The following is a 26,834-nucleotide window of genomic DNA, read 5'->3' as shown; positions in this document are numbered from 1 at the left end:
CGAGGATGAAAACCAGAATTGCAGAAAAAAGGCGAAACCAAAGTAGCCGAACTAGCCCGATTATTAAGGGCGAACTCAGCCAATGGCAAGAAGGTCACCCAATCATCCTGATCAGCAGAAACAAAGCATCTCAGATAGGTTTCCAAAGTCTGGTTGGTTCGTTCGGTTTGGCCATTTGTTTGAGGATGGAAAGCCGAAGAAAAAGACAAATCAATGCCCATCTTAGCACAAAAGGACCGCCAAAACCTAGAGACAAACTGGGAACCTCTGTCCAACACAATGTTCTCTGGAATGCCATGCAAACGAACCACATGTTGAAAAAACAATGGCACCAAATCAGAGGAGGAAGGTAATTTAGGCAAGGGTACCAAATGGACCATCTTAGAAAAGCGATCACAAACCACCCAGATGACAGACATCCTTTGAGAGACAGGAAGATCTGAAATAAAATCCATGGAAACATGCGTCCAAGGCCTCTTCGGGACTGGCAAGGGCAAAAGCAACCCACTGGCATGAGAACAGCAGGGCTTAGCCCGATCACAAGCCCCACAGGACTGCACAAAAGAACGCACATCCCGTGACAAGGAAGGCCACCAAAAGGACCTAGCCACCAAATCTCTGGTCCCAAAAATCTCAGGATGACCAGCCAACACTGAGCAATGAACCTCAGAAATAACTCTGCTAGTCCATCTACCAGGGACAAACAGTTTCTCCGCTGGACAACGGTCAGGTCTATCAGCCTGAAACTCCTGCAGCACCCGCCGCAAATCAGGGGAGATGGCAAACAGAATTACCCCCTCTTTGAGGATACCAGCCGGCTCAGGGACTCCCGGAGAATCAGGCACAAAACTCCTAGAAAGGGCATCCGCCTTCACATTCTTAGAACCTGGAAGGTATGAGACCACAAAATCGAAACGGGAGAAAAACAGCGACCATCGAGCCTGTCTAGGATTCAACCGCTTGGCAGACTCGAGATAAGTCAGATTTTTGTGATCCGTCAAGACCACCACGCGGTGCTTGGCTCCCTCAAGCTAATGTCGCCACTCCTCGAATGCCCACTTCATAGCCAGCAGCTCCCGATTGCCAACATCATAATTACGCTCAGCAGGCAAAAACTTTCTAGAAAAGAAGGCACATGGCTTCATCACAGAGCCATCAGAACTTCTTTGAGACAAAACAGCCCCTGCTCCAATCTCAGAAGCATCAACCTCGACCTGAAAAGGGAGCGAAACATCTGGCTGACGCAACACAGGGGCCGAAGAAAAACGGCGTTTCAGCTCCTGAAAAGCCTCAACGGCCGCAGAGGACCAATTCACCACATCAGCACCTTTCTTTGTCAAATCAGTCAAAGGTTTAACCACACTAGAAAAATTAGCGATGAAGCGACGGTAAAAATTAGCAAAGCCCAGGAATTTCTGGAGGCTCTTCACAGATGTAGGTTGAGTCCAATCATAAATGGCCTGAACTTTAACAGGGTCCATCTCGATAGTAGAAGGGGAAAAAATGAAGCCCAAAAAGGAAACCTTCTGAACTCCGAAGAGACATTTAGACCCCTTCACAAACAAGGAATTAGCACGAAGGACCTGGAATACCATTCTGACCTGTTTCACATGAGACTCCCAATCATCCGAAAAGACCAAAATATCATCCAAATATACAATCATGAATCTATCCAGATACTTTCGGAAGATGTCATGCATAAAGGACTGAAACACAAATGGAGCATTTGAAAGCCCGAATGGCATTACCAGGTACTCAAAATGGCCCTCGGGCGTATTAAATGCTGTTTTCCATTCATCGCCCTGTTTAATACGCACAAGGTTATACGCCCCTCGAAGATCTATCTTGGTGAACCAACTAGCCCCCTTAATCCGAGCAAACAAATCAGACAACAGAGGCAAAGGGTACTGAAATTTGACCGTGATTTTATTGAGAAGGCGGTAATCTATACAGGGTCTCAGAGAATCATCCTTCTTGGCCACAAAAAAGAACCCTGCTCCCAACGGTGATGAAGACGGGCGAATATGCCCTTTCTCCAAGGACTCCGTTATATAACTCCGCATAGCGGCGTGCTCTGGCACAGATAAATTGAAAAGTCGGCCCTTAGGAAACTTACTACCAGGAATCAAATTTATAGCACAATCACAATCCCTATGAGGGGGTAGGACACTGGATTTGGGCTCATCAAATACATCCTGGTAATACGACAGAAACTCAGGGACTTCAGAAGGAGTGGAAGCAGAAATTGACACCAATGGAACATCGCCATGTACCCCTTGACAACCCCAACTAGACACAGACATTGATTTCCAATCCAATACTGGATTATGAACCTGTAGCCATGGCAAACCCAACACGACCACAACATGCAAATTATGCAACACCAAAAAGCGAATATCTTCCTGATGTGCAGGAGCCATGCACATGGTCAACTGAGTCCAATACTGAGGTTTATTCTTGGCCAAAGGCGTGGCATCAATTCCCCTTAATGGAATAGGATACTGCAAAGGCTCCAAGAAAAAACCACAGTGCCTGGCAAACTCCAAGTCCATCAAATTCAGGGCAGCGCCTGAATCCACAAATGCCATAACCGAGTAGGATGACAAAGAGCAAATCAGAGTAACAGACAAAAGAAATTTAGGCTGTACAGTACCAATGGTGACAGACCTAGCGAACCGCTTAATGCACTTAGGACAATCAGAGATAGCATGAGTGGGGTCACCACAGTAAAAACACAGCCTATTCTGACGTCTGTGTTCTTGCCGTTCAGTTCTGGTCAAAGTTCTATCACATTGCATAAGCTCAGGCCTCTGCTCAGAGGACACCGCCAAATGGTGCACAATTTTGCGCTCACGCAAACGCCGATGAATTTGGATGGCCAAGGACATTGATTCATTCAGACCAGCAGGCGTGGGGAATCCCACCATAACATCCTTAAGGGCTTCAGAAAGACCCTTTCTAAAAATTGCTGCCAGGGCACACTCATTCCATTGAGTAAGCACAGACCATTTTCTAAACTTCTGACAATATATCTCCGCTTCATCCTGACCCTGACACAAAGCTAGCAAGATTTTCTCTGCCTGATCCACTGAATTCGGTTCGTCATAAAGCAATCCAAGCGCCAGAAAAAACGCATCTACATTAAGCAATGCAGGATCTCCTGGCGCAAGGGAGAATGCCCAGTCTTGAGGGTCGCCACGCAACAAAGAAATAATAATTTTTACTTGCTGAATGGGGTCACCAGAGGAGCGGGGTCTCAAAGCAAGAAACAGTTTACAATTATTTTTGAAATTCAGAAACTTAGATGTATCCCCAGAAAACAAATCAGGAATTGGAATTCTAGGCTCTAACATCGGATTCTGAACTACATAATCTTGAATGCTTTGTACTCTTGCAGTGAGATGATCCACACAAGAGGACAGACCTTGAATATCCATATCTACACCTGAGTCCTGAACCACCCAGAGATTAAGGGGAAAAGAGAGACAAAACACACTGCAAAGAAAAAAAAATGGGCTCAGAACTTCTCTTATCCCTCTTTTGAGATGCATTAACACTTTGAAGGCCAGCTGTACTGTTATGGACCTGGTGGTTAGGAGCACCTGGAATGACCTGATGAGTAAACTAGCAATCGGAACAAGCTCTGGGAAAGTGGGAACTCTGCTGACCGCAAACACTACTCCTATCACACACACTAGAAATAGCCGTGGAGCGTACCTAACTCTCCCTAGACGCCTCTTCACAGCCTAAGAGCTAACTACCCCTAAAGATAGAAATAGAAGCCTAACCTTGCCTCAGAGAAATTCCCCAAAGGTAAAGGCAGCCCCCCACATATATTGACTGTGAGTTAAGAGGAAAGTCACGAACACAGGAATTAAACAGGTTTTAGCAGAGGAGGCCAGACTTCACTAATTTAGTCAGAGGATAGAAAAGGGATCTATGCGGTCAGCACAAAAGACTACAAAAAGCCACGCAGAGTAAGCAAAAAGACTCCCCACACCGACTCACAGTGTGGAGGTGCCACTCTGCACCCCAGAGCTTCCAGCTAGCAAGGGAATATCATAATAGCAAGCTGGAGTAGAAATAGCAGTACTAAGAAATATATTCAGGAAGCAGTAACAAAAAATGAACTAGCAAAGACTTAGCTTCTGCTGGAGTAGACAGGTCCTCAGAGAAGTCCAAGAGAGATCTGAACCAATACTGAAACAACGACAGCTGGCATCAAGTAACGATCTGAGTGGAGTTAAATAAGGAAGCCAGCAAGCAATAAACGAGAGCAGCTGACAAAGCCAACCTCAGTGACCAGCAGTTCCGCTCAAAGCCACCAGAGGGAGTCCAAGAGCAGAACTAACCAAAGTACCATTCATGACCACAGGAGGGAGTCTGAGAACGGAATTCACAACAGTAGAGATCATAATAACTTTGTCATGCGGCTTTTGAATTATATCCTTTCCCATAATGCCTTTAAATTTGATGGCAAACACTACCACCAGCTCAGGGGCACTGCAATGGGGAGTCCCTGTGCCCCATCGTATGCAAATTTGTTCCTGGGCTGGTGGGAAGAGACTAGTGTGTTTGGGGAGAATCCAAAGTGGTGGCATGAGTTTGTGACCATGTGGTATCGTTTTATAGACGATGTCTTTGTAGTATGGACCGGCACAAAAGAGCAGTTTAATTTACTGATTGAAGAACTAAATTGCAATGACGTGGGCCTTGGCTTCACCTCAGAAATACACAGGGAGGAAATAGCTTTCTTGGATGTAAAAATTAAAAAGGAACAAAATGGAGGTTTGACAACTGGGATATATAGGAAACCAACGAGTACTAACAGCCTCTTGAGCTGGCATAGTCATCATCCGATCCCTCTTAAAAGAGGGATTCCCAAAGGTCAGTTCTTGAGGCTTAGAAGAAATTGCTCAGATAATAGAACCTTTCATGGCCAAGCGGTAGACATGCAGAATAGATTTAAGGAAAAGGGCTACCCAGGCCACGTCATTGACATGGCATACCAGTTTGCAATAAATGAGGATAGGCAGAATCTGTTACATAAACCGACGATACAGATAGAGCGTAGTGAAGAACGCACGAGAATCATAGGGACCTATGATAACCAGCACCGGAAGGTCAGGGAAGTAATCAACAGACATTGGGACATCCTCAAAATGGATCCTGATTTGAGAGACATGATAGGGAATGGCCCGGACATTACATATAGAAAGGGAAAGTCATTCAAGGATATGTTAGTGCATAGTCACTACACCAGACCTATGGGAGAAGGGACATGGTTGGATAGAAAATCATGTGGGTTTTTCAAATGTGGCAATTGCCAGATGTGCAAATGGATGAAACCGAATAAATCTTTTGTGAGCTCCTCAACAGGCAAAGTGTTCTACCAGAGAGAGTTCTCCAATTGTAAGACAGCGGGGGTAGTTTATATGGCCACATGCCCCTGTCCTATGGATTACATAGGCAAGACGAAGAGAGAGCTACGTAGAAGGGTGGGAGAACACATGGGGGACATAAGAAATAACAGAGATACCCCCCTGGCCAAACACATGAGGCTGAAACATCAGGATGATATAAATAGTATAAGGTTCACGGTTGTAGAAGTAGTCAAACAAAGCCCTAGAGGAGGTAATGTAGATAAGTTAATATTACAAAGAGAGTGTGAATGGACCTTTAGAATGGATGCAATAAGCCCGAAAGGTCTAAATGAACAGTTATCATTTGCATGTTTCTTGTAATTCACAGAGGAAGTACCTGTGGCCTCGGCCCAACTAAATGATTGATTGAATTAAGACAAATTGAGAACCTAGACATGCGGTATTCCAGGAGATCCCGTTTAAAAGGGATATGCAGATTTCTGCAAAGATATATATATATGGTGTTTTAGAAAAATAATCCTTGAGTTTATGGACCCGGTGCATGTTGATAGGATACTTAGTCTACAGAGATGTATTTCCATGTGTGGGTATCAGGCACATATTTTGATTCTGTGGCTGAAGGTAGTCAGCTGAAAAGGTGTGGAATACTAATAAATACGGATATAGGATCACATTGGGGCTGTATGGGCGCGTTCAGCTGGATATAGATATGTGTCAAAAAATGGTATTACTATAAAGTAGCGCTTTATTGGCTATGTGAATATGAACGCAGATACAGCACCCTGCTAAAATATCTATAAATTAGCGCTCTGTCTGCTATCTGAATATGAGCGCAGATACAGCATCCTGCTGCATAGCAACATTGTGAAGTAGCACTTAATCTGAGATCCGAGGAGGATCGCAGATGGAGCGCGGACAATAGGCGAGCAGGGTGGCGCAGGCTCTCAATGAATGTATCAAGTTTGGAACGCAGTCAGGAGAGCTGCGTTCCACTGAGAGCAGGCGCAGCTCAGGCCACGTTAAGGGTAAGCAAAGCAGCGCAGGCGCATAAAGGCTAAAAGGGCTGGAACGCAGTGCGGTCCATATACAGCAAGCGCAATTCGGACTGAAAACCCAGAATACATTGGAAAAGGTCTCCTTCCTGGTAAATGAACCGGAAGAAAAGTAGCGGCATGCACACAGAAGCGGGCCTTTTTAAACCAAGGTCAGTGAATAGGTTGGTAATGCATCACTCTATATCGATACACATGATTGAGGATTGGGCCTCCTGATGAGCCAGAGGGGCGAAACGCGTTGAGGCGAGAGAAGGCGGGCGGCACGGCATACAGGGCTATGATAAGTATCACTGATATTGCATAGTCACAGATAATAAGTTGTGACACCCTGCACCATAAGAGATGAATATGGGAGATTCCCTATAATATCAATAAGGGGTTGAGGTGCTGGGATTTATCAAGTGACCAGATGGCTCAGAGACTTTTTTACTAAAGAAGTCAAAAATAAAAAGTATGCATAGTTTATATATAGTGCCGACCAGAGCCGAAATACATGTTCTCTATTGTTTTTAATAGATTTGGGGATAAGGTTTTCCTTAGGAATAGGATCTATCTCTGTATAGACGTGAGGGGACCCTTTAGAATCGTACTTTGGGTAGAAGGGTTACTATCCACTGCAGGGTGTATCTAGGGACCCTAGGGTAAGCCATCTCTGAGCGGGGGCGCCATAACGCTCCTTCTAGGGTGCCAACCCCCGCAGATAGGCAGGTATCAGTATAGAGGAATTAATAGGATCCAGTAAATCTTCCCCCAAACTTAGGGGTTTTTTCACCGTATTTTTTCACTTTGTTTGCACGGTTTTTGTGTTCACGGTGACCGAGAGTGTCAGTAGCCACAGGTTGGTGGCATTTTTAGAGTAATTTAATAAAAATTGAGTTTTATGGGGAATTTTATGATTATTGCTATTGATATATACCCAATTAATAGTATTTGGATTATTGAAAGTTTGAAACAGTCAGTTTCCCTTCAATTTAGCTCTTCCCACTCTGAGCTAATTGCAAACATTAACTCTCGCTATCTCTAATGTCAAACTACATGTCACGCTCACACCCTGACTGGTGGGCATGAGCTCGGGGGGTTTGTGGCCCCACTGTGCCACAAACCAGACTACCCTGGAAGGGGCGTGACTATGACAGCTGCCTGGGTTTTCACTGGAGCCCCTGATGGTGAGGTCAGGCTTGTGCAGCAGGCAGCTGCCAGGTGCTACTCCAGGGTGATGTCTGGCTGTGGCTGCTGATCCCACTTGGGAGACAGGAACACCAGGATTAGTGCGGGCTTCAGGCAGGACTGGCAGAAGAGCACGGCTGAAACTCAGATGAGTAGGCTGGCACGGCTGAGACACAGGGCTGGCAGAGACACGGCAGAGAACACAGGGCTGGCAGGCACGGCAGAGAACACAGGGCTGGCAGAGAACACAGGGCTGGTTGATGTGGTGTATGAAGGTACAGGTAGGGACCTGTTCACACAGGAAGTGCAGGAAAAGAAACAAGCAGAAAGGAATGAGGTATGAAGGAACAGATTGGGACCTGTTCACACAGGAAGAGAACCGCAAGGCTGCGGATAGGAGCACTAGAGCAGCAAGATATAGCGCAGCAATAAAAGCTAAGCAGAGCAGAACCACAAGGAATATGTAGAGGAGCTGCAGCAAGAGATTACTGCAGCAGCAGAAGCTAAGCAGAGCGGAGCCACAAGGAATGTGGAGAGGAGCTGCAGCAAGAGATTACTGCAGCTGCAGAAGCTAAGCAGAGCGGAGCCACAAGGAATGTGGAGAGGAGCTGCAGCAAGAGGTTTCTGTAGCAGCAAAGCAGAGCAGAACCGCAAGGAATGTGGAGAGGAGCTGCAGCAAGAGATTACTGCTGCAGCAGAAGATAAGCAGAGTAGAAGGGAGCAGAACCACAGGAGTGCAGAGCAGAGGTAAAGCCACAAAGGTACAGAGCAGGCAGAGCCGCAAGAGTGCGGAGTGTAAGCAGACTGAGAACACGAGGAAAGACACAGCAGGGAAGGAAGCCACAGACAAGGAGACCGAGATAAGACTAAGTTCAGACAAGGAAATGGAATAAGACAAGAAACAAGGACAAAGACACAGGGACCAGGATATTCTGCCTCCTGAAGGGCAGACAACAAGATCAAGGCAATAACACAGAGAAAAGCCTCCAGAGAGGGAGTAACTCAGAGCAAGGCCTGGCAAACTCAGAAGCAAAACACAAACTGAGCTAACACATTGCACAGGCCCAGTCCACTGGGTGGAGCTGCACTAAATACTGGAGACCTCCTGGCAATTGGTCAGGAACAGATTAGACAGATGCACCTGATTCCTATAAGAACCAGAGAGTTCAGGCGCCGCCCCCCTATGTACACAGCCAGGAAGCATGCAGAGAGCAGAGACACAGAATATGGAGCTGGCGAAAAACAGAAACCGCAACATAACCTGGAGCAGTGGGTAAGATAGTGTGAGCCATGCCGTGATGCCAGCAGACTTGTTACACTACACACATTATCAATATTACTAATATTTTTAACGCACATCCCAATTCATACAATATACATATTCTTCAAGGGGGAACATGGGCAATATATCCATCTCCTTACATAAGCCCTACAGACTTTTTGTAGAAAAGCAACTATTGACTTTTCCAAGTTTAATCCCTTAACGTCCACTGACGGACACAGTCCGTCATAGTCGGGTGTCAGTTCCCGAACCAGGACACACTGTGTCCGTCATGCATTTAACACTAGGACTACTGGACTCGTGACCCCGACTAGAACTACTGAATGTAGTCATTCTGACTACTGGCTTGTTTTCGTTTATTTTTAGAGTTTCATTTGTGGTTATTTATTAATAATTATTATATATTTTTAATGTATTATTATTGTGAGATCCAACAGTAATGCTTTGGAATGTTTTTTTTTCTGATTTTTCAAATTTATTTATTATACATTCATATAACACAGCATACAATGAGAATCACCAGTAACATATCCCTAAGGGCAGAGTTACACTACCATAGAATTCGGCCGAGTGCTATGTGAGAAAACATCGCACTTGGCCCAGTATTAATCTATGGGGCAGCTAACATCAGCGTTTATTTTCTCAGCCGTATTCGGCGTGCGTGAAAAATAGCAGCATGCTGTGATTTTCACGAGACTCGGCTGAGACTCGCCAATGCAAAAAAATCACACAGCACTTGGACCATGCGAGTGCTGTCCAATTTTTACACACCTGTGTTCTTTGAAAAGCCTGCAATTCAATGTTCCACATACAGTAAAATCACAGCGTGACAGGTTAGAATAGAATAGATATATACACATAGATTACATAGATTTATAGATGTCAGTGACACACATAAAAATGTATACAGATTACATAGATAGATAGATAGATAGATAGATAGATAGATAGATAGATAGATAAAGTTTCAAAAAAAGAGGCAGCACTCCATTATTCCAATGAAAAAACATGCAGGGTTTAATTTACCCACATGTTAATTCAACGTTTCAGCTCACAATGAGCCTTTCTCTTTTTCGCGTTTTTTCACTATAAAAACGCAAAAAAAACCGTTAACATATGCCTCCTATTATGTACAGGGTATTCCGCATTTTTTGTGCAAATGTTGCATTTTTTTCTGCGAAAAAATCGCATTGCGGAAAAAAAGCAACATGTTCATTAAAATTGCAGGATTGCGGGGATTCCGCACACCTAGGAGTGCATTGATCTGCTTACTTCCCGCACGGGGCTGTGCACACCATGCGGGAAGCAAGCAGATCATGTGCGGTTGGTACCCAGGGTGGAGGAGAGGAGACTCTCCTCCACGGACTGGGCACCATATAATTGGTCAAAAAAAGGAATTAAAATAAAAAATAGTAATATACTCACCTTCGATGGCCTCCGGAGTCTTCCCGCCTCTCTGGTGCATGCTGCCGCTTCGGTTCCTATAGCTGGTGTGCGGTGAAGGACCTGCGATGACGTCGTGGTCTTGTGACTGGTCGCGAGACCGGTCATGTGACCGCTCACGTGACCACGACGTCATGGAAGGTCCTGCGCGCACACACCATCTATAGGACAACGGACGCCGCGAGGAGATCGGTTGTCTGCAGGTGAGTATAAGCATTTTTTTATTTTTTTTATTTTTTTTAAACATTCTATCTTTTACTATTGATGCTGCATAGGCTGCATCTATAGTAAAAAGTTGGTCACACTTGTCAAACACTATGTTTGATAAGTGTGACCAACCTGTCAGTCAGTTTTCCAAGCGATGCTACAGATCGCTTGGAAAACTTTAGCATTCTGCAAGCTAATTTCGCTGGCAAAATGCTAAAAAAAAACGCAAAGAAACCGGGAAAAAAACGCAAAAAAAAAATGCGGATTTCTTGCAGAAAATTTCCGGTTTTCTTCAGGAAATTTCTGCAAGAAATCCTGACGTGTGCACATACCCTCAAGAGCCACGTAGTGTAAAATCACAGCAGGAGCTGACAGGATAGAATAGATGGATTACATATAGTAAATACACATAGAATAGGTAGATATACAGATGTCTGTGACATATACAATTAGTACAGAGTGTATGCAGCAAACTGTACATGCATTTAATTATTAAAAGATAATTTTTCTGAAAAAAACCGTGTGGGCTCCCGCATAATTTTTGAACCAGCAGAGGGAAAATCGACAGCTGATTGCCGATGTTTATAGCCTGGGAAGGGGGTAGTACCCATGTGCATCTTACAAATGTGCCTTTTCTGGGGTGGCTGGGGGCAGATGTTTTTAGCCAGGGGGGGCCAATAACCATGGACCCTCTCTAGGCTATTAATATCTGCCCTAAGTCACTGGCTTTCCCACTCTGGCCGAGAAAATTAAGCGGGAGCCCACGCCAGTTTTTTCCGTGATTTAACCCTTTATTTTAACACCCAGAGCTCCCAAATTTTGCACACACACACTAATAATATTATTAGTGAGGAATATGTAAAAATATATCAGATATTAAATGGTTTACTGTATGTAAACCATGTCTAATCTCCTGTCGGGTTTGGTAAGGAGATAGCAAAAGCCGGCAATTGAATTACCGGCTTTTCTGCTATCTAGCTCTGTATGAAATATAAATATATATATATGTGTGTCTCACTGATATATATATATATATATATATATATATATATATATATATATATATATCTATAGACTGTATATACGTTTTCACGAATATTTAGGCCCATGGATGCATTCTATGTCCATTTTGCAAGCCGGCGAGAAAATCGTACAGATGGCATACAGATGACACACGGATAACACTGGTCAACGCAATTTTTCTGGAAAAAGGTTTTAAAACATATTTTAAGTCAATTTTGGCTGCTGATTATGAATATGAACTCCGTTTTTGGCTATCACATCAGGATTTCGAGATTTGTGGGTTTTTCTCACTGTTTAGGCAAATCAGGAGCTCTCGAAATGAGACATGACACCGGCAGACCATTCCATCAAAGTCTGCATTCCACCCAGGGTCAGACTGGGGCACCGGGACACCGAAGAATCCTCCGGTGGGCCCCGCCCCCAGCACCAGCTCCTGCCTCCTTCATTTCTCCCTGCCCTGCATGCCAATAGTGTGCACCGAGCGGTGCCCACTTTGTTTTATAGCCGGCATCGGCGCGCAGGCTGTATGGAACAAATGATGTGAAGTGCAGCCGCGCGGCAGCTCCTTCTCATCACCTGCTGGCGCTGCCGACTTCCATTGATCTGCTAAGAGCCGGCCCGTGCGCAGCGCGAGTGTGTGCCGACCTCACTTTAGCCAGCACAGTCAGAGGCACAGCTGACTGTGAGGCAGAGTCAGAGAGGAGACACACATGCACGCAGCAGCTGACCCACCACAGTCACCTGTTTCTTGCACTGGGTCTCCAGCTCTTCATCATAAAGTGTGGACAGAGGTGGTCTAATGCTGATTGGCTGCATATTAGCCAATCAGCATTAGTTTTCTTTGTGTGACCTCACAGCACACCTCAGGCAATGATCTGTGCTGTGATTGGTCGGCTGTCCTGCCCAAGCAGCACAGCAATATATAGATGGAGACTGGAGCTGAGGGACATTTGTGATGACTGGCTGCAGGCAGTGATGTGTAAGTAACATAGATGATGCCTGCAGGCAGCGTGCAGCATAGTTCTCCAGCCACTGAGGTAGTTAGTGGAGGCCCCCCATGCAATCTAAAGGTGACACAAGGTGGGGGTCCCCCATAGAAAATGTTTAATTTCCTGTGGTCCCCCTTCCCCACTGTCTCTTAATTTACTGTGGGTCTCACCTCTCCCACCATTTCCCATCTGGGGAAGGGGGCCCTCAGCCTCAGGAAATTACGTGACACAGTGGGGAGGGGGCCCTCAGGTATTTGACCCCTTCATGACATCCGCCTTACATGTATGGCACATGTTAAATGCCACGGTCAATCTCTGACAGCTGCATTTAACATGTGGCGCCGACATGCGTACGCATCATTCTTTTGCCCATCGGCGCACCTGTTATGTGATCGTGGGTCGCCGGTGGATTGCCATGACAGCAAGGGGTCAGCTGATGACCCCTGTGCCTGTCATTACAGAGCTCCTTTGAAACACCAAAGGAGACTGATTTCTGCAATATACAGCGATGCTCTGGCATCACTCTATATAGCACGGGCTATCAGACTATCGCATCTTTAAGTCCCCGAAGGGCAATAACAATAACAGTGAAAATTTAAAAATTAAAAAAAAAAAAAACCTTAAAGTTCAAATCATCCCCCTTGTACCCCATTGAAAATAAAGATGTTTAAAAAATTTAAAAAATCAGTTCTATCAAAATATAAAAACAATTAACCCGATCAGTCAACACCGTAAGGCTATGTTCACACATTGCGTTTTTACTGCGTTTTGCAGTGTTTGTTTGCACTACATATTGCTTTCAATAGGTGAAAAACACTACTAAAACACTGAAAAACTGCAGCAAGGAGTGACATGAGGCATTTTGCAATACTGAGGACAAAAAAAATCAAGCTGTGTGCATGTAATTTCTGAAATCTCATAGATTTTGCTGCTACTGTAAAACACAGCTGAAAATTTGCATTAAAAAAACGAAGCAAAAACGCAACGTGTGAAAGGAGCCTAATCAGAAAAAAATTCAAGAATGTGAAATTTCCTTTTTTCTGGTTGCCACAATTCCACAAAAAACTGTAACAAGCGATCAAATAGTCACATCTATCCTAAAATTGTACTAATAAAAACATCATCTAGCCCTGCAAAATAAGCTATCACACAGCTCCATCAGCCGAAAAATAGAAACATTACTGGTCTTATAAGATGGTGACACAAAAACATTTTTGTCTCAAATTTCTATTTCTTTTCACTACTAAAATAATTAAAAAAATGGACGTTTGGTAACGCCGTCATCATACTGATGAGCAGAATGATATTGCAAGGTCATTTTACCACACAATGCTGACCGTAAAAACAATTAAAAACAAAAAGTCAGAATTTAGTTTTTTTTTTCACAATTTCACTGAACTTCGAATTTGTTTCCCTTTTTCAGGTACACTATGTGTAAAAATCCATGGTATCATTCAAAAGTACAACTTGTACTGCAAAAAACAAGCCCTCATATGTCTATATCAGACCTGGGCAAAGTGAGGCCCACGGGCCACATCCGGCCCTCTGGCTGTCTCAGTCCGGCCCATGTACCAAGACAGCCGTGGGGCTGGAAATCAGAGGTCCATGGGCCATACAGTGCCCGCCCGCTTGCTGTCTCCATCTGTGGTTCTGCGCTGCGCCGCTGACTCCTTTGGTGGAGGAGGGGCCTCCAGCCAATTCCTCCACCAATCAGCGTGTGAAACAGCTGGCGCAATGACATCACTTCATTGCGTAAGCTATGTACATCGAAGAGTCAGCGCACCGGAGGCGGGGAGACAAGCAGTGCGCCAGGGAACGGGACCGAGGTGAGTATGTGGGGTTAATTTTTTCTCTCTCCTGTGTATAGGCTAATTGGGTGTGCATGGGGAGGCTATGGGGGTGTGACATGGTGTTGCACACATGGGGTGACATGGTGCTGCACATGGGAGGGTGACATGGTGCTGCACATGGGGGGTGACATGCTGCACATGGTGCTGCATATGAGGGCGACATGGCACTTGGTGCTGCATATAGAGCTGACATGCTGCATATGGGGAGGCTATGGGGCAACATGCAGTGTATATGGGGCTCATACAGTATATCGGGAGGCTGTGTGGGGCTCATACAGTATATGGGGAGGCTGTGTGGGGCTCATACAGTATATGGGGAGGCTGTGTGGGGCTCATACAGTATATGGGGAGGCTGTGTGGGGCTCATGACACATATAAGGGGATGTTGGTGGGCTCATACGATATACAGATGGGGCTGTGCTCGGGTTCAAACGATATATAGGGGGATGTCAGCATACTTAATTCTGCTCAATATTAAGTGATGCAATTAATATTAATAAAATTATCAATAGTATAATAATTATAATATATCAATATTAAAATTGAGCAGAGTTAATTTCGGCCTATTGGCTCAGCCCTCCACAACAGTCACGGTCTGTCATGTGACCCCTTGGGAAAATTAATTGCCCACCCCTGGTCTATATGGGCATAAGGATGGCTCTTGAAACAAAAGGAAGTACAAAATTAGGGCGCAAAACTTGAAAATTTCCCCATCATGAAAGGGTTAACAAAATTAATAAAGGGGATGGGGGAACTACAATACCCAGAGAGATTAGCAAAATTAGGATTATTTAGTCTAGAAAAAAGACGACTGAGGGGCGATCAAATAACCATGTATAAGTATATAAGGGGACAATACAAATATCTCTCTGAGGATCTGTTTATACCAAGGAAGGTGATGGTCACAAGGGGCATTCTCTGCGTCTGGAGGAGAGAAGGTTTTTCCACCAACATAGAAGAGGATTCTTTACTGTTAGGGCAGTGAGAATCTGGAATTCCTTGCCTGAGGAGGTGGTGATGGCGAACTCAGTCAAGGGGTTCAAGAGAGGCCTGGATGTCTTCCTGGAGCGTAACAATATTGTATCTTACAGTTATTAGGTTCTTTAGAAGGACGTAGATCTGGGGATTTATTCTGGCGGAATATAGGATGAACTGGATGGACAAATGTCTTTTTTCAGCCTTGCTAATGTGCAGCGCCCCAGAGTCCTGGTCGTTGCAGTACTGTGGCTCCGCCACTATGGGGAGCTATGGTGCGTCCGATGGCACTGAAGGAGTTCATCTGATCAGGTATCACAGACACCAATACATTTCACAGCCGGGCCTCCGGGGGGAGCTAAGGGTGCTATTCATTAGGCCACTCCCCACCATAGTGGGTAAACTGGGGGTCAGGCAGGAAGTTAGATCAGAAAGCTGACTGGGTTGGAACCAGGCAACACCTTGTGGCAGAGGGTGTTGTAGGGGAAGATACAGTAGGGTCTCTGTCAGGGGTGGGATCCTGACAGAGGCTTGGCAACGAGAACGAACGTAATGGGACCGTGCCTGCTCCGGGTAGCGGCGGTGCCCAAGAAAGGATTAGAAGAGAGATAGATTGTGCTGAGTGAGAAACGGGATCACGCAAAGGAGAAATACCAGTAGGAGTCGTGCTGTAAGACCGGAGCAACATCCTACTGAGGCGCAATACCGGTGGCCGGAACGCCGAGGGAGTAGAACAACATTCAGCTTCAAGCAATACTCCAAACAGCGGCAGGACAGTCAGTCTCAGGCGGGCTGTCTAACTCAAATCACCTATGAAGTCTTGGGAGGCAATTGTGGGAGAGGGGCGTCTCTAGGGTCCCGGAAGAACTCCAGGCCTACCCGTCAAACGGGTGCCGTTCCTACCCGAACCTCAGGGAGGGACGGAGGATTAGCAGAACATCATCTAGTCGAGTTGTGAGGGAACATCAGAAACAGACACAACAGTTGTGGGGTACTTTCCGTAAGCACAGCAGGGAAGGACTACAACACATAGCGCTAGGGGGAAGGCACAGATTTCCTCCTGTGAAGAGAACTCTGGAAGTGTCATTGGACCGGCCGGACTTGCGCAGCCTGGTGAGCCGTATTCTGGATTGAGGACCCAGAGATCTTCAGTAAAGAGGTAAAGAGACTGCAACCTGGTGTCCTCATTATTTATCGCGACCTGCACCCCACAACTGCACCGTTACAACACCACTTATTGCACCGGACGTCCCCCACTGACAGACAGGGCCACGGACCGGGTCTAGCCACCGTGACAACCCCAGGACTGAGATCCCAGAGGCCCGGCTCCGGGTACCCCTCGGCCCTGCGGCGGTGTGGGGGCGCTCCAAATGCAGCGCCCCAGAGTCCTGGTCGTTGCAGTACTGTTGCTCCGCCACTAAGGGGGGCTATGGTACGTCTGATGGCACTGAAGGAGTTCATCTGACCAGGTATCACAGACACAAATACATTTCACAGTCTGGCCTCCAGGGGGAGCTAAGGGTTCAATTTATTAGGCCACTCCTCACAATCTGGTAAAACTGGGGGTTAGGCAGGAAGTTAGGGAGAAAGCTGACTGGGTTGGAACCAGGCAACACCTTGTGGCAGAGGGTGTTGTAGGGGGAAGATTCAGAGGCGTCCCTGTCAGGGGTGGGATCCTGACAGAGGCCTAGCAACCAGAGAGAACGTTACGGGACCGCGCCTGCACGATATAGCGGCGGTACCCCAAGAAAGGACAAGAAGCGAGGTATATTGTGCTGAGTGAGAAACGAGATCAACGCAACAAGGAGAATACCAGTAGGAGTCGTGCTGTAAGACGAGGCAACATCCTACTGAGGCGCATAACCGGTGGCCGGAACGCCGAGGAAGTATAGAGCTCCAAGCCAAACTTCAAACCTACGGCAGGACAGTCAGTTATAGGCGGGCTGTCTCACCCAATTGACCTAGGAAGACACAGGGGGGTAACAACAGGAGTGGGGTGACGCTAGAGTCCCGGAAGAGCTCCGAGCCTCCCCGTCATATGGGTGCGTCTTAACCATAAGATCTGGGGGACGTGGAAGAACATCAGAATCGAGTTGTGAGGGAACACGAGAAACAGACACAACAGTTGTGAGGACTATCCCGTGGTGCTCAGCAGGGAAGGACTACAACACACAAGCGCTAGCAGGTAGGCACAGATTTCCACCTGCAAAGGGAACTCTGGATGTGAACGTCTAACTAGACAAGACGTGCACCACAATAAGAGTATAAGCAATATAGGCAATATAGGCAACCAATAACCAATACAAGAAAGAGCAGAGCAGGTGCCTATTAAAGCCGAGATTTCACATCAAAGTGCGTGGCAAGTAAAAGTAAAAAAAGCACACTTACTGAATGATAGTAAAACTGCTTGTGAAGGTGCTAGCGTGCTCCCAGTGAAGGCTGTAGCCGTCCAGATGGGTATGGGAACAGAAACACCAGCGGCCCAAGTAGATAGTATTACGATGTCCAAAGTAGAGCCCTGACGAAGAAGGTCCGGAGACCTTCGAAACGCGTAGGCAATTGTGGTCCTGTGCGGCATCCGTCCTTTGCTTTTTGTTTTTGGTGACGTCACCCAAATCACGCCCCCTCCTTTCACCGCTCTGTGCAGCGGCTTTTTTCCGGTCCACGTGTGCCGGTCAGCAGCGCTCCTGTCGTGCGCGGCGGGCATACACTCACCAGGGAGGACGCTCCCCATACCACCAGGTGTTTGTACTGCCCCACGCTTCTACTTTGGACATCGTAATACTATCTACTTGGGCCGCTGGTGTTTCTGTTCCCATACCCATCTGGACGGCTACAGCCTTCACTGGGAGCACGCTAGCACCTTCACAAGCAGTTTTACTATCATTCAGTAAGTGTGCTTTTTTTACTTTTACTTGCCACGCACTTTGATGTGAAATCTCGGCTTTAATAGGCACCTGCTCTGCTCTTTCTTGTATTGGTTATTGGTTGCCTATATTGCCTATATTGCTTATACTCTTATTGTGGTGCACGTCTTGTCTAGTTAGACGTTCACTTTTTATTCCTCTGTACTACTTCATCTAGTTAGCGCGGTGTCCTTATTTATTAATTATTCTCTTTGGTCATTTGACAGAGTCAGCACAGTAGCTGTCTAGGCACCTGCAGCTTTCTAGTTTATCCTTCTGGGAGCGCTGGTGTGTTTTTATTTCTTTGTTGTTGAACTCTGGATGTGCCATCGGACCGGCCAAGCTTGCGTAGCCCGGCTAACCGTATTCCGGATTGAGGACCCTGAAGCCTTCAGTAAAGAGGTAAAGAGACTGCAACCTGGTGTCCTCGTTATTTACTGCACCGCACTACCACCACCATTCACACCTTTCATTGGGCGCCCCTCAGCAGGGTCACGGACCGGGTCTAGCCACCGTGACAACCCCAGAGCAGAGACTCAGAGGCCCGGTACCGGGTACCCCTCGGCCCTGCGGCAGTGGGGGCGCTGCACTAACTATGTTACTATATGTTACATTAATGAACTATTTCCTTTTAGTAATGTACCATACACAGACATATTTTGAGATCCGTCAGTACAGTAAATCTATAGGAAGCCTAATGTCATTATGTCAGGAGCTTGACCTGTATTTTGTTTTCTACTCACATCTAACTTTTCCTTACCATAGTGAGCCGACCCCAGACAAGCTAACGGGTGAGATCTCAGCCTCAGAATTGTGAGTAGTGCCCCTGTTTCCAGTATTAATAATGATCATTCATGTTTTTACAGATGGGATGTCATTGTTTTCTTGATGTTCACATTTAGGCACCGGGTTCTCTACATCTTCAATCATGTGAGGTTTAGGGTTCGTTCACATGGCCATTGATTCTCTTATGCAAAAGAATTGGTCCGATTATGGTAATGTCACTCTGCTCAAACTCTCCCGCTTTGTCGCTGAGTTTAACTGTATTGGCGCGCTATGCACAGTGATAAAGTTATATGTAGTGTAGCTCCAGGTGGGCTCCTCAGAGCGGGGGGCCCAGGGCAACAGCACCATCTGCCCCCTATCGCTAGTTACACTACTGCACGCACCTATAGACTTGTATGGGTACGTGTCATCCGAATATCAGATACACTTGCACCTTGCTGCCATAATTGCACATCTGCACTATCCCATAGTAGAACACTGGGCCCAGTGCTATCCGATACAACATCACATAGCTCTCGGCCGTGTTATACGCTCGTGTGAGTGAGCCCATCAAATTTAGTTCCTGGTCTGTGTGGTGAGCTGCTTATTAGGCCTCATCTGCACTGACATGTTTTCGTCAGTAATTTGAAGAATAAATGTGAATCTTTCTATTATATTCTGTGTAGCTTCAGCTCTGGGTTTTGTCTTACAAATCCCAATGCTAAATGGCGACCAAAATGCAAAAGTGTGAATGAGGCCTAACTCTGCATTAGTCCTGTGTCCTGCTCTGTCTTCTTTATTTCCATATCCGTACTGGAGCCAGTGCTGTAAAATGACATTACATTCTACAGTGTTGGGTTCTGTACTGGTAATTGGAGTCTAGGAGAGCTATAAGCCTGGAGTCTGGTGGGCTGTGTGTATATACAGGTCCTTCTCAAAAAATTAGCATATAGTGTTACATTTCATTATTTACCATAATGTAATGATTACAATTAAACTTTCATATATTATAGATTCATTATCCACCAACTGAAATTTGTCAGGTCTTTTATTGTTTTAATACTGATGATTTTGGCATACAACTCCTGATAACCCAAAAAACCTGTCTCAATAAATTAGCATATTTCACCCGTCCAATCAAATAAAAGTGTTTTTTAATAACAAACAAAAAAAACATCAAATAATAATGTTCAGTTATGCACTCAATACTTGGTCGGGAATCCTTTGGCAGAAATGACTGCTTCAATGCGGCGTGGCATGGAGGCAATCAGCCTGTGACACTGCTGAGATGTTATGGAGGCCCAGGATGCTTCAATAGCGGCCTTAAGCTCATCCAGAGTGTTGGGTCTTGCGTCTCTCAACTTTCTCTTCACAATATCCCACAGATTCTCTATGGGGTTCAGGTCAGGAGAGTTGGCAGGCCAATTGAGCACAGTAATACCATGGTCAGTAAACCATTTACCAGTGGTTTTGGCACTGTGAGCAGGTGCCAGGTCGTGCTGAAAAATGAAATCTTCATCTCCATAAAGCATTTCAGCCGATGGAAGCATGAAGTGCTCCAAAATCTCCTGATAGCTAGCTGCATTGACCCTGCCCTTGATGAAACACAGTGGACCAACACCAGCAGCTGACATGGCACCCCACACCATCACTGACTGTGGGTACTTGACACTGGACTTCAGGCATTTTGGCATTTCCTTCTCCCCAGTCTTCCTCCAGACTCTGGCACCTTGATTCCCGAATGACATGCAAAATTTGCTTTCATCAGAAAAAAGTACTTGGGACCACTTAGCAACAGTCCAGTGCTGCTTCTCTGTAGCCCAGGTCAGGCGCTTCTGCCGCTGTTTATGGTTCAAAAGTGGCTTTACCTGGGGAATGCGGCACCTGTAGCCTATTTCCTGCACACGCCTGTGCACGGTGGCTCTGGATGTTTCCACACCAGACTCAGTCCACTGCTTCCTCAGGTTCCCCAAGGTCTGGAATCGGTCCTTCTCCACAATCTTCCTCAGGGTCCGGTCACCTCTTCTCGTTGTACAGCGTTTTCTGCCACATTGTTTCCTTCCAACAGACTTACCATTGAGGTGCCTTGATACAGCACTCTGGGAACAGCCTATTTGTTGAGAAATTTCTTTCTGGGTCTTACCCTCTTGCTTGAGGGTGTCAATGATGGCCTTCTTGACATCTGTCAGGTCGCTAGTCTTACCCATGATGGGGGTTTTGAGTAATGAACCAGGCAGGGAGTTTTTAAAAGCCTCAGGTATCTTTTGCATGTGTTTAGAGTTAATTAGTTGATTCAGAAGATTAGGGTAATAGGTCGTTTAGAGAACCTTTTCTTGATATGCTAATTTATTGAGACAGGTTTTTTGGGTTATCAGGAGTTGTATGCCAAAATCATCAGTATTAAAACAATAAAAGACCTGACAAATTTCAGTTGGTGGATAATGAATCTATAATATATGAAAGTTTAATTGTAATCATTACATTATGGTAAATAATGAAATTTAACACTATATGCTAATTTTTTGAGAAGGACCTGTGTATATATATATATATATATATATATATATATATATATATATATATATATACACACACACACACACACGTCAAGCAATATATTTTCTGTAAAATGACATTTAACTTTAATTAGCTGTGCATGGTACAACATCAGATAATTATGGCACATTCCAATACTTTCATAAAGTATTAAAGCATTACTTAGGGGTATTTTTTTATTTCACCACCAGAGTGGTATCAGTAAGTTCCCTGTGTGTAATAAAATACCTAACAGTCGCTGTCTTCTGCAACTGTGTCATAGCTTTGGTCCTCTTAGTTGCCAGAAGCAGTGGAATACAGCCAGTGGGATATAGAGTCCCGTGTGGTGCAGTATATAGAGGATGAGTCCTGTGCTGTGCAGTGTATAGAGGATGTGTCCCGTGTGGTATTTTTACATAACTGCATGGTGGGCCCTAAGAATGATTTTTCTCTGGTGGGCCCAAGGTACTCCAGTCCGACGTTGATTCCACCCCTTTTTTTTAGCCTTGCTATGAGCCCAAACAGTAGTTTACCCCCACATATGAGGTATCTTCAAACTCAGGACAAATGGCACAACAAATTGTATGGTGCAATTTCTCCTGTTACCCTTGTGAAAATGGAAAATTTGGGACTAAAAAATGTGATTTTTTTTTTATTTTCATGGCTCAACGTTATAAACTTTCTGAGATGAACCTGGGGTTTCAAAGTGGTTTTCCCCCACATATGAAGTATTATTATGCTCAGGATAAATTGCACAACAAATTTTGAGTTCCATTTTTTCCTTGAATGTGGTTTTGAGCACCTTGAGGGGTGTAGTTTTTATAATGGTGTTGTAATACTGCTGCAGAGCAGTATAGTGAAACCTCCACCAGGGTATGCTGGGGAGGGAAAAGAGGTTGCATACAGCGTAACACCACTGAGCAGCAGCACAAGCGCCACCTGATGACGAAAGAGTGGTCAGACGAGCCGAATCAGAAACAGTCAGCACAAGAAGTACCAGAGGTAACAGCAATGCACGTGTTCAAATACAAGCCAGAAGTCAGAGCCAGATGGGAGCAGATATAACCGAGACAAGAGACAGTTAAACAGGTCAGAAGACAAGCCGGGTCACATACCAAAAGGTCCAAGCATAGGGAGCAAACACTAAGACAAGCGGGTGGCAGGAAAGGGAAATCACAGGAACAGAATAAACGGGCAGAGGACAAAACACGGTATCAAGGAGTCAGCTGCTCTAGCCTGGGAGCATGAACTATCACTGACGTTGGTCTGCAGGCCACAGTAGACTAAAATAGCCACACAGAACCCAAAAAGAGTCAGAGAAGGTTAACCCCTGCATGACCAGACTGGGGAGAGAATAACAAGAAAAAAACCCAGGCCTGGATCATAACAGGTGTTACTTTTCATTATTTTCTGTCATATAGGCCCCTCAAAGCAACTTCAAATGTTATCTGGTCCCTAAAAATATGGTTATGTAAATTTTATTTGAAAAATGAGAAATCGCTGGTCAAATTCCTAACCAAATAAAAGTTTTTAAAAAAATTGTACTGATGTAAAGTCGTCATGTGGGAAACGTTATTTATTAACTATTTTGTTTGATATAACTCTCTGATTTAAGCGCATAAAATATAAAAGTTTGAAAATTGTAAAATTTTCTACATTTTTGCCAAATTTTCATTTTTTTCACAAATAAACGCGAGTCATATAGAATAAATTTTACCATTATCATGAAGTCCAATATATCACGAAAAAACAATCATGGCAATTGTCATTAACGTGCATACAGCCTTGGGGGGTAAAGGGGTTAATGACCCGCAAACCTTTTTAAACACCTGTTGGATCAAAGTGCTCATGATATTAGTAGATGAAATCCTTGATAGGTATACTTACCAAATGTGGTCACTTTGGTGGGCTTCTGCTATTCTGAGATCAGCCGTGTGCCCAAACAGTAGTGTACAATGACATATAGGGTGTTCTTCTATTATTCCTTTCATTTTCCATTAAATCCTGTGAAACCACTAAAGGGTTACACAATTTCCTAAATACTATTTTGAATATTTTAAAAGGGTTCCCTTAAAGGGTTTGTATTACATAGGCAACAGAGAGCTGACTCAGACCCTAAAAAACTGGTTTTCTGAAGTTTCTTGAAAATTTGAAAAATAAGCCACATTATGTCCCTAAAAAATAAATGGACAAAAAAACAATGCCTACATAAAGTAGACATACGGTAAATTATATTTTAACCATTTTCTGTGATATGACTTTACTGTCAAGGACATTAAACTTTTGAAAAATATACATTTGTATAATTTTTTTAGTAAATTTCATATTTTGTTAATGTTTTGAAAATGAGCCTAATTTTAATATTATCATAAAGAACAATATGTTGTAAAAGCAGGCTCAGAAATAGGCAATCCATACATAAAGGCTAGCCAAAGTTATTTTTACTCATAGTGACACATGTCAGATTTGAAATATAGGTTGTGTCATTAAGGGGTTAATCTTTAGCTTATGGTGTGCTTCTCAGGATAGTGAGCCATCTCACTGAGGCCTGTCCCACTCGTCCAGATAATTCCGGTACCGGAAAAGTCGGTACCGGAATTATCAGTGTCCGTGTGCCCGTGCGTTTCTGTGGCACATCAGTGTGGCACACGTGTGCCGCCCGTGTGCCAACTGGGTACCACACGCACCGTGCAGGAGACAGCGCTAGAGATAAGCGCTGTCCCCCCCACGTGGTGCTGAAGCCGCCATTCATATCTTCTCTGCAGCAGCGTTCGCTGTAGAGAAGATATGAATAATCCTTTTTTTTTTTTGTTTCTCGTGTTTAACATAAAGATCCATGTCCCCACCCCCTGTGCGCCCGCCCGCTGTTATTAAAATACTCACCCGGCTCCTTCACTGGCGCTGCTTCCTGTCCTGGCCGCACCTTCTACTGTATGAGCGGTCACGTGGGGCCGCCGATTACAGTCATGAATATGCGGCTCCACCTCCCATAGGGGTGGAGCCGCATATTCATTTCTGTAATGGGCGGCCCCACGTGACCGCATACAGGAGAAGCTGCGGCCAGGACAGGACACTGCGAGGGAGGCGGGTGAGTATTTTAATAACAGCGGGCGGGCGCACAGGGGGTGGGAGGGGGGTGGGGACATGGATCTTTATGTTAAACACGAGAAACAAAAAAAAAAAGGATTATTCATATCTTCTCTCCAGCGAACGCTGCTGGAGAGAAGAAATGAATGGCGGCTTCAGCACCACGCTGGGGGGACAGCGCTTACTGTAGCACTGTCTCCTGCACGGCACACGGACTGCACATGGACAACGTCCGTGTGCGGTACGTGTTTTACACGGACCCATTGACTTTAATGGGTCCGTGTAATCCGTGCGCTCCCACGAACACTGACATGTCTCCGTGTTTGGCACACGGAGACACGGTCTGCAAAAAATCAATGACATCTGCACAGATGCATTGATTTCAATGTGTCTACGTGTGTCAGTGGCTCCGGTACGTGAGGAAACTGTCACCTCACGTACCGGAGCCACTGACGTGTGAAACCGGCCTGACTCAGACAGGACTGTCAGTAACTGATTGCACCCCTCCTAAATGTACCCAAATAAACTCCAACATAAGCTGCATCTGTCTGTACAAAGTCATATATCATTATGCTCAACCTTTCCTGTTCTTTACCATGCTGCCTGCAGGTGAGGAAGCATGTGCAGTGACAGCTCACTGGCAGATATACAGTAAATGGATTTTATCTCTGATAAATAAACAGAGTCACCAGCACTGGTGTCCTGCATTTCAATAGACAGTGCTAGATGCTAGTTTTCTGTTGCTAGAAAAAACCCTGAAGTAACAGAATATTAAAAAATAAATTAAAAAATAAAAAATAATTAATTTCCTGTAGATTCATACAGAGGCTTTTCTGTCAGATTCTAAATGAATAAGAAAGAAAAAGTGGCATATCAGAAAGTTATTCTTCCAGGAGCCATTACTTTGCACTCAGCTCTACTAGCTACCAGTACGTTTTCATTTGTGTCTCCATATGCTGTGATGATGTATGACATCTTGGATTTTAACTACATCTCACCTGACAATTTGCTTGGATGTTAAATGAGTCCAAGACCAGTAATAATACCAGAATCCTGAACCTGTTAGAATACAATGTAAACATGAACATTCAGCTTAGATTGAGATCTACCAATGTAGACAAACTGTTGTGTACAAAGATAAAAAAAAATCTGACTCACCAGTACTGCAGTCCCATCCTGGATGCTTTAGATTCTCGTCATTCTTCTTTTATAACCTCAGTCAGAACTCCAGATGATAGTAGAAATGGATATTTTGAAAAATAATTTCTATTACTGACCTGTGATAAAGTGGAGGCGCACTGTGTGGTATTTAAACTACACGAAGAAGTTCACAACTTCACTCATCCTTCCAAAGAAACATGATCTCACAACTAAGATTCATAATGTTCATATTTGTGCTCCCGTGAGCCCTCCCCTAGTATTGTCAATTACTCTGAAATCTCCCTCCCACAGCAGTCACTTGTTAATTCCATACACAGGCATCATACCATAATGGCGAGAGAAATGTTAACAAATGCTAACAGCTGGGCACTTTTCTCTTTGCCCCACAAGAAGTCATGAACTAGAATACTAATACTTAATATTATGAGTGTCAGCAGCCAAGTGTGCCTTTCATGTTTTGTGTTTCTTATATTCTGCACATGATATTAAAAGACTTATGGTCACGATTCCTCCGAACAGTATATCTGGTCACAGTGAGTGACAGTTCAGCCATCCTACTTAAAGCCGGGGCATGCTGAGCTCTAAGTGTGTTGATGGACAGCTCAGCCGTCCAATGAGTCCAGTCCAATAAGGGCCTGGTTTGTGCAGGGTTTCCGCCATGTGTCTCCTGTTCAGAGTGATTACCTGACTATTTAGAGGTCTCTCGGCCTCCAATTACTGCCAGTTGTAGCTTAGCTAAAGTGGTGTGTGTTTACTCTGCGCTCTCAGTTCTTGTATTCTGATCTTTGATCCCAGACCTTGGATTTGACTATCCGTTTGCCTAGCCCCTTTGTCTTGATGCACTACCTTCCTGGAATTCTGACTTCAGACCGTGACTATGCCTCTATCTTTCCCGTTAATTTTGGACGAGCTCTCGTGTTATCAGACTCCTGATTTCTTGACTACCCTGCATGAGTAGTGAATATCGTCACACTTTTAATATAAAAGATATTTTTGTGCTGGCAT

General features: G+C 44.9%; 1 protein-coding gene across 3 annotated transcripts in view; it reads right to left on the bottom strand.

The window, feature by feature from the left end:
- Nucleotides 1–26,020, bottom strand: part of ADAMTSL5 (ADAMTS like 5) — a 233,413-nt gene extending 207,393 nt beyond the window's left edge. For 2 of the 3 annotated variants that reach the window (XM_077271631.1, XM_077271637.1), the window contains exon 1: nt 25,667–25,806. In XM_077271631.1, the coding sequence (XP_077127746.1) occupies nt 25,667–25,756 (90 nt within the window). In that variant the 5' untranslated portion in view covers nt 25,757–25,806. Of the gene's footprint in view, nt 1–25,666; nt 25,807–25,826 lie in introns of those variants that run through there. The other variant, XM_077271632.1, reaches the window with a different exon arrangement.
- Between the last annotated feature and the right edge of the window lie 814 nt (nt 26,021–26,834).

Source organism: Ranitomeya variabilis, chromosome 1 (assembly GCF_051348905.1).
Source record: "Ranitomeya variabilis isolate aRanVar5 chromosome 1, aRanVar5.hap1, whole genome shotgun sequence".
NCBI classification, from domain to species: domain Eukaryota; kingdom Metazoa; phylum Chordata; class Amphibia; order Anura; family Dendrobatidae; genus Ranitomeya; species Ranitomeya variabilis.
This window is presented reverse-complemented; position numbering and strand designations above follow the sequence as displayed.